The 20,361-nt window shown below is 35.9% G+C and overlaps 2 protein-coding genes across 4 annotated transcripts; both read right to left on the minus strand.

Annotated features, from left to right (window-relative positions):
- Positions 1-1,930: 1,930 nt before the first annotated feature.
- LOC137572481 (uncharacterized) lies at positions 1,931-2,364 on the minus strand. Its single transcript, XM_068284237.1, is given in 3 exon segments — positions 1,931-2,194; positions 2,196-2,252; positions 2,311-2,364. Coding segments are annotated over 3 exon segments (348 nt in total). The 3' UTR covers positions 1,931-1,957.
- Positions 2,365-3,130: 766 nt separating this feature from the next.
- On the minus strand, positions 3,131-19,751 carry ckd (cracked). 3 transcript variants are annotated; one of them, XM_068284239.1, is made up of 6 exons: positions 19,708-19,751; positions 18,901-19,164; positions 5,181-5,451; positions 3,616-3,782; positions 3,266-3,388; positions 3,131-3,201 (listed from the first exon to the last, which is right to left on the minus strand). In XM_068284239.1, the coding sequence occupies exons 3-6, from the start codon at positions 5,242-5,244 to the stop codon at positions 3,133-3,135; spliced, it is 423 nt and encodes a 140-aa protein (XP_068140340.1). In that variant the 5' UTR covers positions 5,245-5,451; positions 18,901-19,164; positions 19,708-19,751; the 3' UTR covers positions 3,131-3,132. The 3 variants fall into 3 exon arrangements, with proteins under 3 accessions (XP_068140340.1, XP_068140339.1, XP_068140341.1); XM_068284238.1 differs by lacking the exon at positions 19,708-19,751 and having other exon boundaries at positions 18,901-19,358; XM_068284240.1 differs by lacking the exon at positions 19,708-19,751 and having other exon boundaries at positions 18,897-19,358.
- Between the last annotated feature and the right edge of the window lie 610 nt (positions 19,752-20,361).

Here is a 20,361-nt window from a genome sequence, read left to right on the forward strand (position 1 = left end):
AAAAACGTCTAACAAAGAACATTTCACATTTTCAAAAAGAAAAGTTTTTTTGATTAATTGTTAAAATTCAAGCGAAACGCAATTTTGCTTATATTATCATTCAGTTTAGAGTCTAACATTGTCTGGACGTTCAAGTGGCCATATCCTGATGACAGGACAAAGCCCATTTCGCGCGAGTCCAAGCAGAGATGAGCAGCTCTCTCGCCCAACCGACCGAGGGGCGGATATCAGACGGCACAAATCGCGTGGACAAATACAAATGAAATAATAGACGAACAATTGAAATATGAATGACAATTGCTTATTACGAGCGAAATGTGAAAGAATAGAGGTTTTTAGAAGAGAATGAGAATCCTCTGATCCGATTCCGGAGTAAAAGCGATTGTGGTCAGAGCAAAGTTGGATGTTAACGTTGGAGCAATATAATTTCTGGTAGGTCTATATGCTTAAGAATACGTTTCCTTTCCTAAGACAATGTATGTAAATACATAAGAAATCAACCTGAAGACTTAAGGCTTTTCAGCTTGGGCTATGAACTCATTTTGGACATATGATTTCTTGGTATAATATATTTTAGAATTCATTGTAATGTCTTATTATGGACGCGCTTTTGGCACCCTACATACACACATGTATGTAGTAAAGTGATTTTTGAAACCAATATTTAGCACATTTGCCTTTTTATTATGATACTTAATTAACTTTTTGATTAAGTTGGTCATCGAGGTATCGAGGTAGTATTTTATGAATACACACTTTTAATTAGGTTGAACGCAAAAAATGTTCTCTAGGGCCTTCGTTTACAGGTGATTGCTGACTCGATCCATTTTGGCTGGTATTTATTTTGTGTAATATTTTAGTGAGACAGTCTTGAATTGCATTGAAATTAACTTTCTTAATTCGTGTGAGTATATGTATGTATGTATATATTTCAATTCTGTCGTATCTGGTGGTTTTTGCAGACTGCCTTCGGCAGATTTCTACATTTGTTTTGACTTACTCTGACAACGGCGACGTCGAGTGACCCATTTCCATACCAATCCCGCACCCTATGTATCTATTTTTCTCTTTTGACTTTTACAACCTCTTCCTCTCCATCTATCTCTTGCGCGGTGGCTCTCTGTGTGTCCATTCACCAATTGGTTTGGTTGATGATTTGCATGATAAATAAAAGTTGATCTGAAACCCATGAAGCTTATATGGTTTTTAGTAGCGGTTTATGATAAGAAGATTTTATGTAGAACACACATTTCTGTGTTTTTTTTTTTCCTTTTCGTTTTGATGACTTCAGCTTACAGTTAGGTTAGAAGTGTGTAAAAGCATGAATGTTTAACGCCTTTCCCCTCGCAAGGGATACAATGCGATACATTACATAAAGCATTTAAGAGCTGGGTTTCGTCAGTTTGGAATTACATAAAAATGCAATTGTTCAAGTTCATTGCTCTGGGGACTCGCACTGTGGTGCAAGTATATAAAGATGGGTGGAGGGAGAACGAGCATTTACTTAACAAATTTTCATATTACATAATGAAAGCCAGCAACTGGAACCAGCTAGACAAAGTGGCCTAAGTGGCCCAAACAGCGATTGTGTGTGAAATCCGTTTTGTTTGGGTTAACTTGAGGTTCAGATTCAGGTTTTCTGGGGATCGCATGGCTAGGTCGTGGTGTCAATGACGTCTGCTCTAAAATATGTCAAGAGTGTCATAAATGTGCTTTTAGCCAGACATTACTCTAACGGAATTGACGCCTCTTCTTAGCTTATTATCAATATGAGTTTCACATTGGGTCATATCATTTGCATTTTGTGTTCTGGTTCACTCTGTTCTTTTTCTTTTCTGTATTGTATGGGAAACTCTACTCCCCAATGTATTATTAAACAATAGCAATGTTAGGTATACATTATTTATTAACAATACAAAAAAAAGCCTATTTATTTTATTTTGTGAAGCATAGATATTTACTTTCCCCAATTCGGTTGATAGACACTCGAGTAATAACTTTGCCAATTTGGTGTACCCAGCGAGGCGTAGGGATTATAATAATTGTTGTTATAATACGATGGATACAAGTATTGACCGATCACATAGGGCCAAATGCGTATTTTGCTGTTTGTATAGGGGCTAGGTGTCGTATACGTTGAGTAGAAATAGGGATATGGCGTTGTATAGTATGTATAACTGTTCAAACTCGCAAAAAGTCGGACTCGGCGTATAATATGGATTATACTGTGTGTAGTATTGACCGGTGACAGCCTGGAAGGGAACAACAAATCAGTGGAATTCAATTATGTCGATCAATGGGAAAGCTTACCACTAGAAGCCAGCTGGCAACTAGCAAGAGACTACAGGATTTCGCGCTTATCATGATTCGACGATACGTTTGGTTGAAAATTCAATTCTTAACTAACTGCCAAAATTCAGGGGTTTTCCATATTTATGACATATGAAATATGGTTTTAGTCCAATTTCATGCTTTGACAATTTTCAAAAACAATTTTTCTCAATTAAGTGTTTTTTGTTTGTGTTTGCTTCCCCCATCATTGCCATTTCGTCATTGAACTTGACTCATCGTTGGCTAGGTTTTTTACCCAGTTTGAGTGGTCGGTGACTCCCTCATCTCAATGCATCTTTATCTCATTTTGAAAGTGAACAATTTGTTAATTATATTTGGGCTTTTAAAGCATTTTGTTCACATTAAAAAAATTAACATTATCATAGAAATATATTTCCATTTCGTTTTATTTTGTAAATTATACAATAATGTGTTTGCAATCTATATATAATATTTATGAAGGTATTATATTATATGTATGTATATATTATGTACATTATTTACACAATACGACTCGGGCGATTCTCAAACCAAAAAAAAAAAAAAAAAAAACAGAAACAACCAAAAATTAAAAAAAAAAATACATAAACAAAACGAAACTCAACAAAAACTTGTTAACAATTTCTTAATATTACGATTTAGTTTTCTGCTTCTTTCTTTCTCTCATTTTCAAAGACATTTCACAAAATTTGTTCTGACTTAAATTTTATAATATTTGTTTTCGTTTTTCTTGAGACAATAAATAAAATTTAGTTAATTGTTGCATGTTTTTAATTATTTTTTTGTTTTTCTTTATTCCTTTTAGTAGTCTTCGTCATCTTCATCTGGCGGATCTGTGGCATAAGTTAGTTCATTCAGATAGAACCATTTCTGTAAGACGAGAAGAAATATAGTTTGAGTTGTAGTTTGGATTCCAATTTCCTCTGTATCTCACCGGTGATTCTGTACAATTAAAATTGTAATCCCAATCACAGATTCTGTATTCTTGATTGAAACTCGTTTCGTTGGCGCATAGATGTGGTATACGATTTCCCTCCTCATCGCACATATGAAATATCTAATTTAAAGAAGAAGCATACTTTTAGGCAGTGTCCAAATATTAAGTTATACATTTACTTTCGCTAAGCTCCCGAATTCACCTGGACACAAGTGTATCATATAAAATTCATGGCATTTCTGAGTTTGCTCGTATGTATAGCATTCTTTTAGGCGGGTAGATTCAGGCGATTAGTGATTTTGTGACACCCCGTATATGGCTGTCCTTCTTCTCTCTCTCTTACTCACCTGACAATTGTACTCCATATCGGCATAGAAGCCCACTGAGCGCCGCTTACAATCAAATGAGAATGTTATGTTATCTAAATTCGTCCATTCCTTTGTTTTATGATTTTGAAATACTGGACTGGCTGGTTCTTGGGCCTTAGCAATGGTTACTAGCAGCAAGATGGGTGCTTTTGGATTAATGGAAAATGAAATAGAAACAGAAATTAAAAATATAAACATAACTGCTCATTTTGCAAATTTATCTTATTACAACGCTGCCAACAAACGACAAATAAATTCGATGTAAAATATAGGTATGTTTACAATTGTGTAGAAAGTTGTTTGAAAATGAAGTAAGTGAGACACCGACTTCGGTATACCATGTGTGATACCAAGTGACACAAATGAATGTATCAAAAACCCGTTTTTCATGCTGCAATGCAGCGGTCATTCCTTAAAATACCTCAATATATTAGAACACAAAATCAATATGTCAAATTTGCTGTTTTCTTGGTTATTTGAAATTCAAGGAATAAAAGGCAATATTTGTTGAATTTTTGCATGTGTACGATAAACCTCGACCTCAAGCCGGCAAGCAAAATGTTTGATGTCAATCAAATATTATCAAAATTTAACAACTAATTGTAAGTATATTATACAGCTTTCATATAAAAATTCGATAAATGAAGCAAGTATGTACATATGTACATACATATGTCGTCTTCGGCATAACATGCATCAGGTGAAACTACTGTTTTACACTAATTAGTTTAACTTATACAAATGTGTATTTAAGTACTTAGGAACATACATACATACATACATATATAAAATTTAATTTGCCTGCAAATGATTTCTCCCTCACTCACAAAAACTTATGATCCCTTTAACACCGTCCCCCGTTTCTACACATGAGTAGGAATAAAAAAAGATACCAATCCAACAACGTTTCGTTACAAAGTGGCTATATCTGTATCAGAATATCTGGCAAACCAACAGTAAAAAACTATATGTGGAACAAACTAATCGACAACCGTTCAGTGCAACTTTTTTAAACAATTAACATCTTTAGATGATTAAATAATTAATTCAGTTACATCCCCAACTACGGCAAGTTGGGCAAGTTTGACTGACAATGTGTTCTTATACAAACATAAACCCTGAACTACATACCTCATATATGTAAATGGGACAAGGCAGAGGTAATACAGCAGCAAAAATTGAAAGAAAGAAACATTTCTTGTGTTTGGCTCAGTTTGCATTCAGATTGCATTGCACCAACTTTGAGTTATACGGCGTTAACTAGGCTTAGAGAACAATTAGCCCAACCCCGGAGTTGCATGTCTTCTGACCCACTCCATTAGGCTTCTTGAAAAAAGAAACTTTTCTGTGTTGTATTTATAGTCGGTTTTGGCATGGTGCGTTATTTAAGGTGGCTCACACGTGCCTTGGCCGAGCAGTTACGCCGGCGGTTTAATCGGCGCACTTAGCATTTAATTTATGCCTCGTCTCGTTATTAAGGCCAAACTCAACACACGCACACACAACATACACAGTTCAGTGTCTGTACACACACAGATACTTACCTAGTAAAATGCCGGAAAGCCATAAAATTCTATAGCTATATACCATTTTTGTCGAGCTTAACATTTTGGGCAGTTTATGTGTTTTCCTCTTTCTTCTTCTTTCCGCTCTCTTTTTGTTCTAATGTTTCTAAATTGATTCCCTAGATTGTTCTCTAGATCTTCGACCACTCTTCTCCCTCGCAGATGTTGGCTTTATGCTACACATCCATTAAGTTGGCTCTGCTTTTCAATTAGGAATTGAAGATTTGTATTTATGGCTGCTGGCACATGGCTAAAACAAAAAGTATGCAAAAAGTATTAAGAAGCAGCATATTAAGAAGCAGCATTATCAAATGTTTTTGTTTTTTTACTGGATAATGATTATAATCGCTGTTACAAATAAATAAAAAAGTGGTAAAAAATATGAAAACGATGTTTATGTATCAACGTATCAACCAATCAAAAAACAATTCAAAAGAGAACACAAATTTAAAAAAACCAACGTGGTTTACTTAAATTTAACAAGTTGTACATAGTTCCGAATGCATGTTATACCAAATGATGTATTTGCCTTTCCTTATCAACCATCCGACCCTTATTAGCCCAGTACTTGCAGCTTTTGAGCGACTTAGTAAGGCTAAGGGCGAGGGGCTGAAAGTTCGATACTACAAAAACACTTTGTTCTCCTTATTGTGAATGGATTTTATGGTCTCCCCAATTCCAGAATCCGTACAAAAACTGTTGTTACTTTTTGCCTTTTGTGATTTGCATTTATATAAATCTTACAGCTTATTCTACATACTTGCCTTCAACTTCCTTCGAAACTTTTCTTTATAAAATTTTAAATGTTGGAATTAGGTCTCCGTGCTGTTCCATGCAGAAGAATAATACACCGCCAGCACTTTCCATCTACGTTGCTAACTATGTCCTACAGAAATCGTTGATCGTTGTTTTTGTGTAAGATTGGAGCGAACACAGGTAGTAAACAGTATCTATACCTAGGGTCCTTTGTAACAGGCCTCGGCCTGGTGTCATTTGCGCCACTTGTTGGAATTAAGCAATGTTCTTACACGTTCTTGTCGGCTTTTCTGCCACTTATTACTTACAGAAGGTCATTTCAACTTAAACTATAACCATTTAAATTTAAAGATTCGGACAATTAAACTATGGCGATGCACTCCTTCGACCAACATTAATATGCTATTCACATTGGTATACAAATTTAGTTTTAGGCGGTGAAAATTATTTATTTTCTTATGCCACTGTTTTGAAGAAATGAAAACGATTAATTCTAAGTAGCTAGTCACAAATCACAGGATATTTTTAATGATGAATTCGGAGTTTTGAAACTGCCACACCAATTTTGCCACTCAATTTATGCAAGCGAAACATTTTTGGCCAACATGCGCAAGCATTAATCTCTTTGGTTAAGCCTCTTTTGTATGTGTAGGAGCCAAACCCACAATACATTTTTGAAGCCTTGACTCATTCATAAATTTTTAAATATGCCGGATATGCATTACAGCATTTTTTGTTAATTGATTGAATTGATTGGCTCGTCCATAACGTCATCGAAGAGTTTTAAAACAAACGCATTATCTTTTCACATCATCTTCCGGCAATCAATTCTATTTTCTTAGCGTTGACTCACTGCCGTAGCTAAATATTTCATAATAATTTCATATTTTAACAAACTAACAAGAAAGAAACGAAAATCGAATAACAAGAAAACAACTCACAAATTAATAGTAAGAAATCAAAGACAAATACCATTTAAAAACAATAACTCAATAGCTGACCAAGTCAGCAAATTGGATTCACATTTTACAACTGAAATTCAATGCTTAACACTTTCATGCCCAAGCTGGCCTATAGGCAATAATACATTTTTATATTTTTTCGTTATTGTCTTTGTTGTGCTTATTGCTTCGGTTCTTTCCCTTTCAGTTATGGGAAGTTTATAAAACTAGCCTTACCGGTTTCATTTCGCTTTCGTTTTAGATGAGTTAACCTTGTGTTGCAAAAAAGTGATTTTGATATGTTAATGTACAAACGCAAAAGATAAATTATTTTTCTGCTAAGAAGAAGTTATGTTAACCAGAGGGCCGGGTCTAACTTCGACCGTGGAAAGTGGTAAAACGTTTTATCTAAAAAATCTCATGTTTGCGAAAGAACGGCCTACAATCTTAGCAAACAACGAAGTTATTAACAAAATTCACTGTTTTCCACCGATCGTTCATATGGGAGCTATATGGTATAGTCACCCGATCTTGATCAAATGATACCTACTTTATATGGTCGGAGATGCTTTTTTCAATGCGTTGCACGCTTCTGACCCAAATTAATACACCCTTTTTACAAGGAATCGTTTTACTCTCGCTTATTCCTACAAGCATTTTGGCGTACACGAGTCTATTGACTCGAATAAGCCCACAAAATTAACGGTATTTTCGATAAGATTTTGCGATAACTAGATTTTGGAAAAGAATCAAATATTTTTTGTTTCTTTGAAATAAAGATGCATCAAAACTTGATTGAGCTGCAAATGCCTTATCCTATATCCTCAAGGCGCAATGTTGCCTATAAGCAACATTTTGTAGCCAGCAAACTAAAACAGGCAGGATACTCAAATTCGCATATTTATTGAAATATGATATGATTTAAAACTTCAACTCTATAGTTTTAACGGTCTAGGAGGAGTTTAAGCCGATCCAGACTGACGACATGACGACATATGAACTCTTCACGTCGTGCTGATCAAGAATATATGTATGTACTTTGTATGACCTACCTCAAATACCCTTTTGCAAAGGGTATAAACATAACACTAATTTGAATTATCGGTTTTTTTTTTACTTACAAACAAGTAAAATTCGCGCGCTTAGTACCAATTTTTTTTATCTTTAGCTTTTATGTTCTTTGAGAAAAGAACAAGCTCACATGACAGCACATGTCGAATTTGGTGGTGGGCGTGGCAAAAATTTGAAACAATCTCGATATATGCGATTATTTGCCTCTTCCGGAAAAATCAGTATGTATGTACATATGTATTTGTAATTAGGCTTGGCTTTAGCACAATTGTTTTGTGCAGTCTAACAGAGCGTTCATTTCTTAAGGCCGTCTATATCGCCATTTACTGAAAATACTGAAAAATAAGGGCCGCCATTCCACGACCTTGCACATGATCATGATGATAATTTCTGATAATGTGGTGGCTAGTCGATGTCTGGAGATTGCTCAATTAAAGTGTTAACGAGACTACGAGTTGAGTTCGAAGATGAACGTTGATTGTATTTTCTCCCTCTACAGCTCTGCCCCCTTCCTTTCTCTTATACATACCTCTAGTGATCTTTCCCTGAATTGCCCATTAAGATCCTTGACATTTTATTGGAATTTATGGCCCAACTTATGGGAGTACACGAGAATTAACAACGGGGCAAAAATGAAAAAGATGGCATAAAGAAATAAAACAAAAGTTAAAGCCAAAGCTCAGACAAATAATCGTAAATTGTTTTGAGCAACATTTCTCAGTTGTCGGTGTCGTAGATAGAGCCGCCCCCGCACCCTGTTGGACCGCAGTGCCGATGAGCGAGACTAATTTCTGCAGCAGGAGCCACAAGACACACAAGAGCGGTCTGCCACAAAATGAATGATATGCAAATTTATTTCTTGGTATCTTCTTCTTAAAGCGTCGTCGTCCTAAAGCGACATCAAAGGTCATCAGTGTGCTAGTCAGAGCCAAGAGGTAAAACGAAAAAGCCTCAGCCAAGCAGTTACAGTTGAAGCCAAAGCCCAAAGTCATCTTTACGACAAACAAAGAGGCGCCTGTGCGATGACACAGCAGCCATGGCAACATCGCTGTCCGTTTACCAGTCGACAAACCCGTTGTCTTTCACCTTTTTGGCTGACCATGGCGACGTAGAGACGGCGAAAATTGGCAAATCCCTTCATGCTCTAACCCCCGCTCATCTCCTTGAATTTCCCTCTCGCCTACTGCCTACGAAGCGCTTCATTCCATTTCTGAAGACGATGGATAGATGGATGAAAAGCCACATTGAAATTTCCGCAACAAAATATCTACTAATACTGTAGAGAAACCTGAAAGAGTCAGTTAGTTAGTTTATCTTTATCAGTTTATCAATTTGGACTATATTTTTTAGTTTTAGTACTGTGAGTTTTCATTTATTTATTTATATTTACATACATACATATGTATATAGATGTATGTATATCCCATAGAAACGGTCGGCCCGAAAGAAAAACTTGGTTCCTTCCTTTTGTTATGACTTTTGACATGATCTTTTGATCGGATAACTATATTGTGTATAGAGCAGTCACACAAACTTATGTTCATATGCGTTTCTTTGGCAAAAACTCGACTTTTTCCATAACTTGCACACTTCGTCAACACCACATAATTTGATTACGTTCCATTACTGAAGTATTTTTGTATTTTATGAGACTTCAAAACGATTATGTTCGAAGATTTTTAAACTTTTTTCGAATAGTGGCAGGAATTTTTTGTAAATTATTTTTCAAAGTAATTTTGTCGTCTTTAGCAACTATTTAAAAATATTTTGAAGAATTTACGTTCGAGTTTGGGTTTTCTTGAATATCTCTAAAAGATATTCTCAAAAGAGAAAGCCTTAAGGAAGAAGCTTGTTGCTTTGCTCCTGCTTTTTTAGCATCTCAGATATAGCTGTTTCTACAGACGTATGGACGGACAGACGGAAATGGCTTAATCGACTCGGCTTGTGCTGTTGATCTTATTCCCTTACACTCAATGCATATATCTAGGACATCTAGAATTGCTGCTGATATCGTATTTTTCTTATGAATAATATTGACTTGAAACATTGGAGTTTCGGCAGAGGCTGATGAAAGATATATGAATATGTAGCCTTAATAAGAATTAATCCCAATAACTATTATCGTTTCAGTTTTGTGATTTCTTTTGTTTCAATTTTATTCAGGCCATATTCGGAATTTTAGTTTTAAAGTCAGTAATAAATAAATACTTATCCAATTTTTGGCTATCAACATTTATGTGCTGAACAATTTAATTACATTTTGTCTTCTTAAGACTTGTGTGATAGTTCTCATCTCTAGGTTAACAGGGATTTCAAACAATTTACTCAACAATGCTGAGCCATTGGGATAAATGTGGCATCAGTTTAATTTTGCCGACAGAGAATTCAAGCTTCGGTGCATGGGTAAAAAGGACTACCAATTTCAGCGTATATACTACGATATGTATGCATCTGCACATTGCAGAAACAACCGAGAAAGAGCCAAACCAAGCTAAGCAAAACCATGTTACTTTTGACATTTTCTGACAAGCGTGAGAAGCAGCTGCGATTCGTCTGGATCATCATTATTGCCACCATCTTCGTAATGATGATAACGATGGTGCTGATGGTTGGCCTGCAGAGGTTGCTGCTGTTTTTGCGTCAATCCAGTCAATCATTTAGTGCAACATTTTTGTTGGTTTCATTTCTGCATTCCATTTAATTGTTTTCCATTTTCATTGTGCTTTGGGATTTGGAAGTTAATATTCGTTGACTTGTGAAACATCGCACTAATTTGGAGTTTCGACGCGTAACCAAAAAACGCAATGTTATATGGTTTTACTTATATACATACGTATCCGAAACCACATGGAGTATAAGAGAAGGTTGTATTGAATCTGGCCTAAGACGCTAAGAAAATCGGTCAAAGTCAAAACGTTATGAGTAATTTTCTCCGTAATGCTGCAGACTGTGGAAAGAAATGAATGGAAGAAAACAATATGGATCAAGGGCATAAGTGAGGCTACTTGTTTTACGAACTTTTTTTGACAAACAAATTTGCACCAGTCTGCTGATAAAATTTAAAATTTAAAAACGAATCATTTCAAGGGCCAAATAATCGAAGAGATGAAAAATAAGAATCAAAGATGCTTTAAATGAGGCAAAAAAGAAGCGTGACTTTGGTTTCTCCTAGAACACGCGATGGAGCAGGTAGCTATAGCGAAAGGAAGAATGATTTTTGGGCATCATCACACTTGTCCAGGTATGGTATGGAGAACCACATCGTGTTATGGAACTTCCTAGCTCCAATTTGTCACTACAAGGATGCACGCAAATGTGTACAAGACTGTGCTCCAAAGGACTTTTCCTCAATTTTTGGTTATATTTCATGGATACACTAACACGACAACAGTCCCTTCCTTACCGTTCGTGTTGTAACACAATGGATTAAACACCAAAATGTCAAATTACTTGAATGGTCACCTTACTGACATTAACATTATCGAACACTTGGGAACTTTTGTCCAGGATAGGAGAAACAATTACACTAACTGATTGAGATAGGCGAATATGTGTTATGTTTTCTTCTTGTTGTTTCTTATGCAAATTGCAAATTATTTACTTTATTGAAACGAAAAAAAGGAAACAACGATTTTATTTGAAAATGCAATGCTAGGGTAAGGTGAAAGAGAAGAAAAAGCCGAGAAAATGTTTCAATGCCTGTGTGTGTGTGTGCGGCTGCAGCGGAAGCGTCGCTAATTGGCGGAACTGCTGCACCAACAACAACAGCCACACCAACAGTGGCAACAATGCATGAAAGAAAAATGTTGAAACGGCCACATGACGACACTCGAGACGACTTATTGCTGCCGCTAATGCCACCGCCCGTTATCGAATATCACCGAGCACTTACATAAACTCAAACATGGCTTTATAATCTCAACCGACTCCCAGCAAGCTAGGCAATTGATTAGGCCAGCTTGGTGGTATGATAAAGTGGTAATGGCTCGTATCGACTCTCTGCCAGTGGCAATGGCGACAACGTTGACACTTGGTTTTTGCACATACATACTTTTCAGCTGAATTCCACCTGAAATCTCAGTTGATTTAATTGAACAACAACCACAAAAAACAACAAACTTTAGGAAAACTCGTTAGCCCGCCCGTCCGTTTCCTGCCCCCTCCATAAACTATTGCGATTATTGGCCTTGAAAATCGCTGCGCAGAAATGCGCTTAATATGAAAAATCAATATCGCATATAGCAAATTGGCAGAAAAAAAAAATATAAAGAAATCAATATAAAAATAAAAATAATAACAAAAAAATGCTGGTTGCTTACCAGCACTAAAAAAAACACAAAAGCAAACCGGCTTCAACTCGGGCTGAGGTACTAAACGACTATGATGAAAGATAAATTAAAAAGAAAACATAGGACCGGGCTAGCTTTGGTCGAAGATTGTATACCCTTGCCTCTATAGGTGTCAAAGTTGAAACCCCAATTCTAGGATGTCGAATTTCTGCAACGGCAGAGTAATGTAATCCATTTCATGCCATTATTATCAGATTTTCAGGAAATTTGGCAGAATCTGGCTTACTTCTGTTCTATTCGATACTGAATATAATTTCCCAGCTTAGAAGTGAGGTAACGAAACCACACTTTTGACTTTAAATTTTTTAAATCTTAACAAAGGTATTAAGCTGATCATCTTTTTACTTTCGTTGCCCCAACTTTAAAGGTCGACTTCAGAAGTCGGGCAAGAACGGCATTAGTTGAATATTACTCTTACAATTTCTGCATGAATGCAATACTTATATGTACTATATACATATGTATATTCATTTTTATTTTGGGGCTATAATCATTTCCGCAATAGGCCATACAACCGAAAATATCGATTCTTGAGACCTTTAAAGGCCGCTCAAAAACTAATAATTAATTAAAATTCCATTAAACATAAAAAAGAAGAAGACGGTTTTGATTGATCCGACACAATCAAAAGGAAAAAAAACACCCCAACAAAAATGTTGTCAGCCTTTTGAATGATTTAAAAGCCATCAGAGCTCAGTCACAGTTAACAACAATATCGCTGACAGGCAACAACAAAAGCCAGACACAACGGCAGATTAGAGGGCTACCGGTCTGAGCAAGCAACCGACTGACAGAAGCAACATTTGTTGCCCTGGTCCCTGATTCGGCCAACAATCATTAACATATCAAACTAACACAACAACAGCAACAACAACAAAATAAAAACTAAAATAAAATTCGTTACAAGGGCACCGATCATCAAATCAACCTGCATCTTTAAATTGTTCAGTTTATTTATTTTTTTATCTACATATGTATCTACCCTATACTTACCACCATGAATACCTATTGATGTACCTACACCTCAATGGGAACATATAATCGTACACCTTATGGTGAACATACACATTTCGATTTCGTGATGATAATTTTACCATTGAAGGTGCCTTTGATGGATCGCTCTGTAATGAGGCGGCCTACAAAAACAAACAGTGCATAGCAAAAACTGTTCACTGGTCAGGGGCTAACAAGATGATGCTCGTACATACAACCTCTAATGTTAATGTGATAAGGCAACTACGATAATAGATCAGAGCCCGTCATAATAGTCGCCAAGAAAAGAGCAAGACGACGAAGATGTTCGCGTACTTTTCTAAGAAGGACTAAATCTCTATTGGTTACCCAAAACATTTTTCCACTATTCGTACCAAGTCATTTATAACTTTCTGGATATTTTACCTGAAATTGATTTACTTTGTTTTCGAAATGTTTGATCAATCCGCTATGGCTAACGGTAAGTCTCATCTGATTGTAAGTGTATCATTAATCAAAATTTATACAATAAATTTACCATTCATTTAAGTGCTAATGTAAAACGACGTGTGTTCCTAATCAGGAACGCCAAATGAACCAACCCTGACCTAATTTAGAAATCCACGAGTTCCTAGAAGTGCAGAAGTTGTTTATGACTAAATGAAAATTTTAAGGATATTCTGACTATTCTGACTTTTGAAACCATTCGACAAGACACATGTGAAAAATTACACAAGCTTCTTGAGGAAAATAAAGAATTTTCGTTTATATGCCTATAAAAACTGATGCCAAATATTGATAATTTGTTGCATTGTAACCACTAAAGTTACTTTGTTTAATGAAGTGTCATTAATATTGTTCAAATTAATCAAGGTCAATTAAATCAGCGATCTTTTAAATTTAAGAATTAAAATAAATACATATACACATAAATCGTCGCGACGACAATGGTTGCCATAAAAGAGCATGTTTGGTGAAACTAGCAAACAAGCAGGCCAAGAAAAATTATCTAGTAGCTTTTCACACTATTCATTAACGATCTTATATCAGACAGTATTCATATTGGTAACTTGATGCTTTTTTTCGACTTTGTTAGCTTGCAACTCGTAAAGTTTTCATTTGAAGTAAGTACCAATTTAATAACTTTTATGGAACAATACCGATTTTTGTGACGTATATACATATATGTTGCTAGGCAACAAGCTAATCGCGAATATCTTAAAAAAGTAAAGTGCTCAGTGAACATAAACGAATTTCACCATCGTGTTCCTCGACATCCGATTATTGTAAACATGTCGTCATTTGGAAGGTGCATTTTGAGTGTAAAGTACTGTAATTTGTTATTTAACTGTACATAATCGTAAAACAAAATCGGGTTAGTTGCATGAATACCCCTCATTCCAACACATTTCGAATTTGTCTCACTGCCTACATTCATTGGGACAGTCACTTCCGAAAATAACCAATTTTGGGCACGTGCCTTGCTTTGAATCGGTAAATTGCCTTTATTTCGTACAAATATACATCCATACATTTACACATATGCATGTATGTATGTACTTAGTACTATGTGTTAGGTTTGTTAAATAAGGTTTTTCAGTATTTCTATGATATTTCTCAGTAAAGTAGTCTTTTCCATTAATGGTTTCTATGCCTGTTATTTCGATATACTGGTCCGATCCAAAGTATTGTCAATCTTGATATTAATTATGCGTAAATACGATGTTTTGATTAGACAAACTGAGATGGCTATATCAACTCGGCTTCTCCCGCTGATTAAGTATTGAATTGGTCTTCACAATGATGCAAGTTCTGGGCAAACTTTATGAACCGAAGACGATCAAAGTCAAAAGAAATTGCTTATGTTCTACATTTCGCCTAGAAATAATTTATTAAATTTCCCAGTCCTTTAACCTCTGTATCTAGTCCATAAATATGTCCGTCCGTCCGTCTCGATCAACGCAAACTCCTCCTAGACCGGAAGAGCTACAGAGCTGAAATTTTGCACCTAGGCTTGTATATACTGCAGGCGTTGTATATCTCGGATTCAGCCGTATCGAACCACTATATCATATAGCTCCCATACAAACCCCAAAGTCACGAACAGTGACTTTTCACAATAACTTCGTTATTTTCTGTGCTATTATCGTGAAACTTAATATTAGAAATATTACGCTTATTAACGACTGTGCCAAATTTGATCAAGATCGGATGACTATATCATATAGCTCCCATAGGAACGATCGGTGGAAACAGTGACTATGATCAATATCTTTGTTATTTGCTATGACTGTAGGCCATTCTTTCGCAAACATAAGCCTGTTTAGATAAAACGTTCTTCCACATTGATGGCTAATAGGTAAGGAAAGAGTTACCAAAACAGTTGCAAGGGTATACAAACTTTGACGCGGTCGAAGTTAGCCCCGGCCCTCTGGTTTTATTCAGATTTGGCCCTAGACAGATACCTAAATATTCATAAATTTTTTGCCTACTCAATGTAGACCAAACACATGGTGGCAAAATGGTTATAGACAACAAAGTCTACAATGTTGTGTTACCGTACATCGAAACGAATAGAACATTCATTTTGACACTTTTCGACAAATTACCAAAACTAGGTTAGGCAATGTAGTATCCAGAAGTGTCCATAAACCGAAAACTGAGAAAACCAATGGAATACTTTTATTGTATTTCTTTAAATAAAATAAACAACCCAAAGTCCATACCAATTTTATACTCCAACTGTGCTCATCAGACAAAACCCTTATTAACGTGGTAGGAACTGAGTAACTTATTGTCAGTACCTGGCGCACTTAAAGCTGCAGCCGAAACCCATTCAATTGAACATTCATTTACATGAAATAGACTCTAAAATACATTGATATCAAATCTAGCAATTCTTTGCCATTTATACCATGCAGTTATAGGGTAGAGTGGTATATGAATGAAGATAAAAGGAAACTTTTCCGACCCCATAAAGCAAATAGATTGTTGATGAGCACCAACATCCAAGTCGATCCAGCTATGCTCTTAAATCCATCCGTCTGTCCATATGATCCTGAGATCAGTCTGAACCGAAAGTATGAATTCCGAAGCCCCCAAATAAATAACAGCATAAATTAATATACATTTGGAAATTTTGTTTTTTCACGATAACTCCTTTAGTGGTGATATTTTTATGTATATTCACAGGTGCACTCACTTGCATTTTAATCCTGATCAAATATACTTCATGGATCGATAACACATTATCTGTGCGTTAGAAACATCTGATCAATCTGAGCGAGTTTTGCGATTTACCCATAAACTACCACATTGGCAGTAAAATCGGTCGATGCATCGAAAATGATCCACATTGATTTGCTATTCAACAACTTTCTAAAACGGCAACAGACATTTTTTTCGGAAAGACTTAGTGAACCATTGCCAATGCAAATAGAATTTTAATTTGAGTGTTAAGCAAATTAGCTACTTCTCGGTTCTCTCATTTTAAGTAAACTGGTTTATAACCCTGTTTTTCTTTACTAACTTGCTATTTCCAAACGCTTCTCTCGAGTTCAAGGCTCGCCACGTGTCGTCGCATTGTGGACGTGAAATGCCGGGTCTAAAGCAGAAATGCCGCAATGCTTAGTAAACGCTTTTCGCACAATTAAACAGCAGCAGCCAACAGCGACTACATAGACTACAATAACAACTACTTTATTAACTAACTACGTTGTAATGTGGCAGCTATAAATTTTATGTAAATCGCTTTTTTGCTTTCGACTAAAAGATGACGATGAAGGAAAGGCCGAGAAGCAAGCCATAGATAAAAGAAAACGCTTTTTGTTCAGCGAAGAAGTTAAACAATGCAAATAAATTACATGAGCAGCCCCACCAGGCATCATTTGATATGTGCAATTGAACACAGAGTTGTTACACATACATACATACGTGCATATGTATGTACATACATATGTACATATGTAGGTACATAGTAGGAGTTTAACACATTCATACATTCATTAATGCCAGGTGTATTTCCAAGCGATCTTTAACTTATTTAAAGACTCATAACTGGTAATGACTTATGAGTTACTAAATTGAAGCTACAAAAAATTCCAAATTTAAAATCCTATTTTCTATTTTCCTCAAAGTTACTCCTTGACAAAGTTACTGTTTACTGAGAAAAGTCATTGATAAAAGATTTAAAGGGAGCAACAGCAACAACTTGCTTTGGTTAAGTCCTTCAAGAGTTTTTAACTATTTTCATCTTTATCACTCTCTGCGCCATTTGTGTCAATTTGCCATCTTTTGACAACTTTTATCATATTAGTTAGTTGCTTATATGTTTTATATGATTGATTGATTGATCATAAATGCTTGCTGGACTTGTTATTAATTAACTACATATGTACCTACATACAATAGATGGAAATATTTTTCAAATGAAACATGTGGGCATAAGAGATGATTCGAAATGTTTAAAACTATTTATGATTTCTTCTCTCTCTCCCGCTACTTCTATCTCTGGATTTCCTCGTCTGTCTCTTTGTGCTTGTTTTCAGCAATTTTTTAAGTTGAAATTGTCTAGATTCTAGAATTTGGAAACAATGATTGAAGAATTTTTCTGTCTTTGTATATTGCACACTTTCGGAGGCAGAACAACAACACAATTCTGAAAAGATGTTTTCTGCATTTCGAAAATAAAAATGAAATTCTGAAACAGAAAAAAAGATAAAGAAAAGGGCAAGACGTTTTCGACAGGTTCTCCAATTAACCGGAATGACCACGTACGTAAGCAACATAAAAAATGGTTATAGCATTAGTTGTATATTTATATTAACAGATATACATATATGTATGTATGTATGTATATGTGTGCATATGTATTATGCGAAATTCAAGACGAATTTATTTGGAATTTTTTTTTTATCTAGTTCTGGAGATTCGCCTGTCTCCATCATCCATAGATAAGTTATCTAATTTATTCCAACTTGTTTTATGGTTCTTGTGATTCATGTCTCTCTCCCTCTCTCTCTCTCTCTGTCTGTTTTTCCGCCATTGTTCCAAAGACATTGTTGAATGGCAAAGTTTAAACAATTGCTTGACCAGCAGCAGCAGCAACAACATTAGCAAATGCTGCCACCAGTAATAATGAAGATGATGATGATATTGATGATGATGATGATGTTGATGCTGCTACTGCCAATTAGGTAAATTAAGGCCGATGAATGGGATTTCTCAAAAGACCAAGACCAAACCCTTCAAATAGCTTCATACATACATACATACATACATAAAGACATTCATCTGTACATCTTCGTGCACATTTGTATGTATTTAAGGCTGCTGTTCCAATTTGTAAGAGATTTTAATAGGCATCTACTCCGATTACCAGCCGATTGGGGAATTGAATATGTTTATGCTAATGGTTTTTAATGTGTGGCAAAATATTGCATAAGGGCCTCGAAAATAGATTTGGTTCACTTTCGATCTATTGTATAAGAGTTGCTAGAGTTGTCATTGCAGGCAGGCAACGCAAGCTGCAGCTTGTTCGGAGGAATGTTGTCGATAGGTGAGGTGTACAGGTGGGTGATGGGTGATGGGAGGTGGGTGGTGCGCACCTACCTTTTGGGTCTGCGTCGTTTGATACACAGTGGTGAACAATGCTATCCACAAGTTTCTTGCCAAATCTTCAAATTAATTTTTAACTCTTTTGCATGCATACATTTATACAATACTTATGTGTTTGTATGTATGTATGTGTGTACTTTCCGATTAAACACACTTAAAAAAAACACACACACAAAAAACATTAATAACAATAATAATAATAACAACAATTTCGTTTTTTATTCGGTTTTGTATGATTTCTCTTGCGCACTGGAAAAACTATTTCTCTTCGAAATTTGCTGGTTCAACGGCAATTGTTTTTGCTATTTCAACACACTAAAAACTGTAAATATATATATCTATATAACTATTATATTTATATATACATATATAAATATTGCTCTTTCTTTGCACACACTCGCCTAACGCGCGTAACCGTCAGATTCAGATGCAAAGACAAAGCAACAACCGTTCGCTGGCTCGCACGTCGCACGAATAAAACAAAAACCAAGACCAACAAAAAAAAACACACAGAAAAAGCAAAACAAAAAACCGAAGAAAAAACCCCAAGCCAAACACTTGACGGCAAAGGAAACGGCAAAGTCAGACAAATGCAAACGCAAAAAGCAAACGCGAAATGAAAAGTGTTTTGTGTTTTCATTGCCTTTGTTTTCATGTACCTTTTTGCCAATGCATTTGAATTAGTGTTGTTTTCTTTTTTTTTTTTTTCTTTTCTTGGTTTTGTTTTATTTCGTTTTGGCCTCGTTAGCCAGGTATGGTTTTTGGTATGTTATATATGTATGTAGTTATGTATGTATGTACGTGGGGCTTCGATTTACGTCTGCGCGACGATCGTGAAACTGTTTGCAAAGTCAACGCTCAACTGGTTCGCCACTCGCCACTCAAATTGGTTTTTATACGCGGGAAGCCCAAGCTTCGTCTAGAGTCAAACGTCTCGGTCTCTGTCTCAGAGTAAGTCTCAGTCTCTTTCTCAGTCTCGGTCTTAGTCTCAGTCTCTGTCTCCTTCTCCTTTGTCATTTTCCAGCTCCATCACCATCTTCCAGCTTCGTTGCAGCAGTAGCTTGCTTGCTGATCCAAAAAGAGGCCAAAGAGCGTTATGTGCTGCAAATGTTTAGGCCATTGAGGTAGGTTGAGTGCCGTTTAAGGCCCAAATACGCAGCCATACGAATGTAGGTTTGAGTCGACCTGCCAACTTGCCTGAATTCGTTGATGAATCTTCGCACGAGCAACGGCTTGGGCAAAGCTTGAATACATATTTATATGGCTGTATGAAATTAAAAGAAGTGAGTTCACGCGTGCATATTAATGCACATGAATAAAGTAATCAGAAAATTAAAACAAAATATAACCAAAGGGCCTGGCTAACTTCGTAAAGCCAAGCGAACAAGTCAAACTATATAACGACTCGTCGACTCCCCACCCCTGGATCCATCCATAAGAACAGCTATATGATAT

This window comes from Drosophila tropicalis, unplaced genomic scaffold, assembly GCF_018151085.1.
Source record: "Drosophila tropicalis isolate 14030-0801.00 unplaced genomic scaffold, ASM1815108v1 contig_330, whole genome shotgun sequence".
Taxonomy (NCBI): Eukaryota; Metazoa; Arthropoda; class Insecta; order Diptera; family Drosophilidae; genus Drosophila; species Drosophila tropicalis.

Excerpts from the sequence above, each read along its gene's own strand:
- ckd (XM_068284239.1), bottom strand. The coding sequence starts at position 5,244 with ATGTTAAGCTCGACAAAAATGGTATATAGCTATAGAATTTTATGGCTT. Across the intron at positions 3,783-5,180 it reads GCTTTCCGGCATTTTACTAG|CACCCATCTTGCTGCTAGTA; the intron begins GTAAGTATCTGT and ends TTAATCCAAAAG. Across the intron at positions 3,389-3,615 it reads ATATGGAGTACAATTGTCAG|ATATTTCATATGTGCGATGA; the intron begins GTGAGTAAGAGA and ends TCTTTAAATTAG.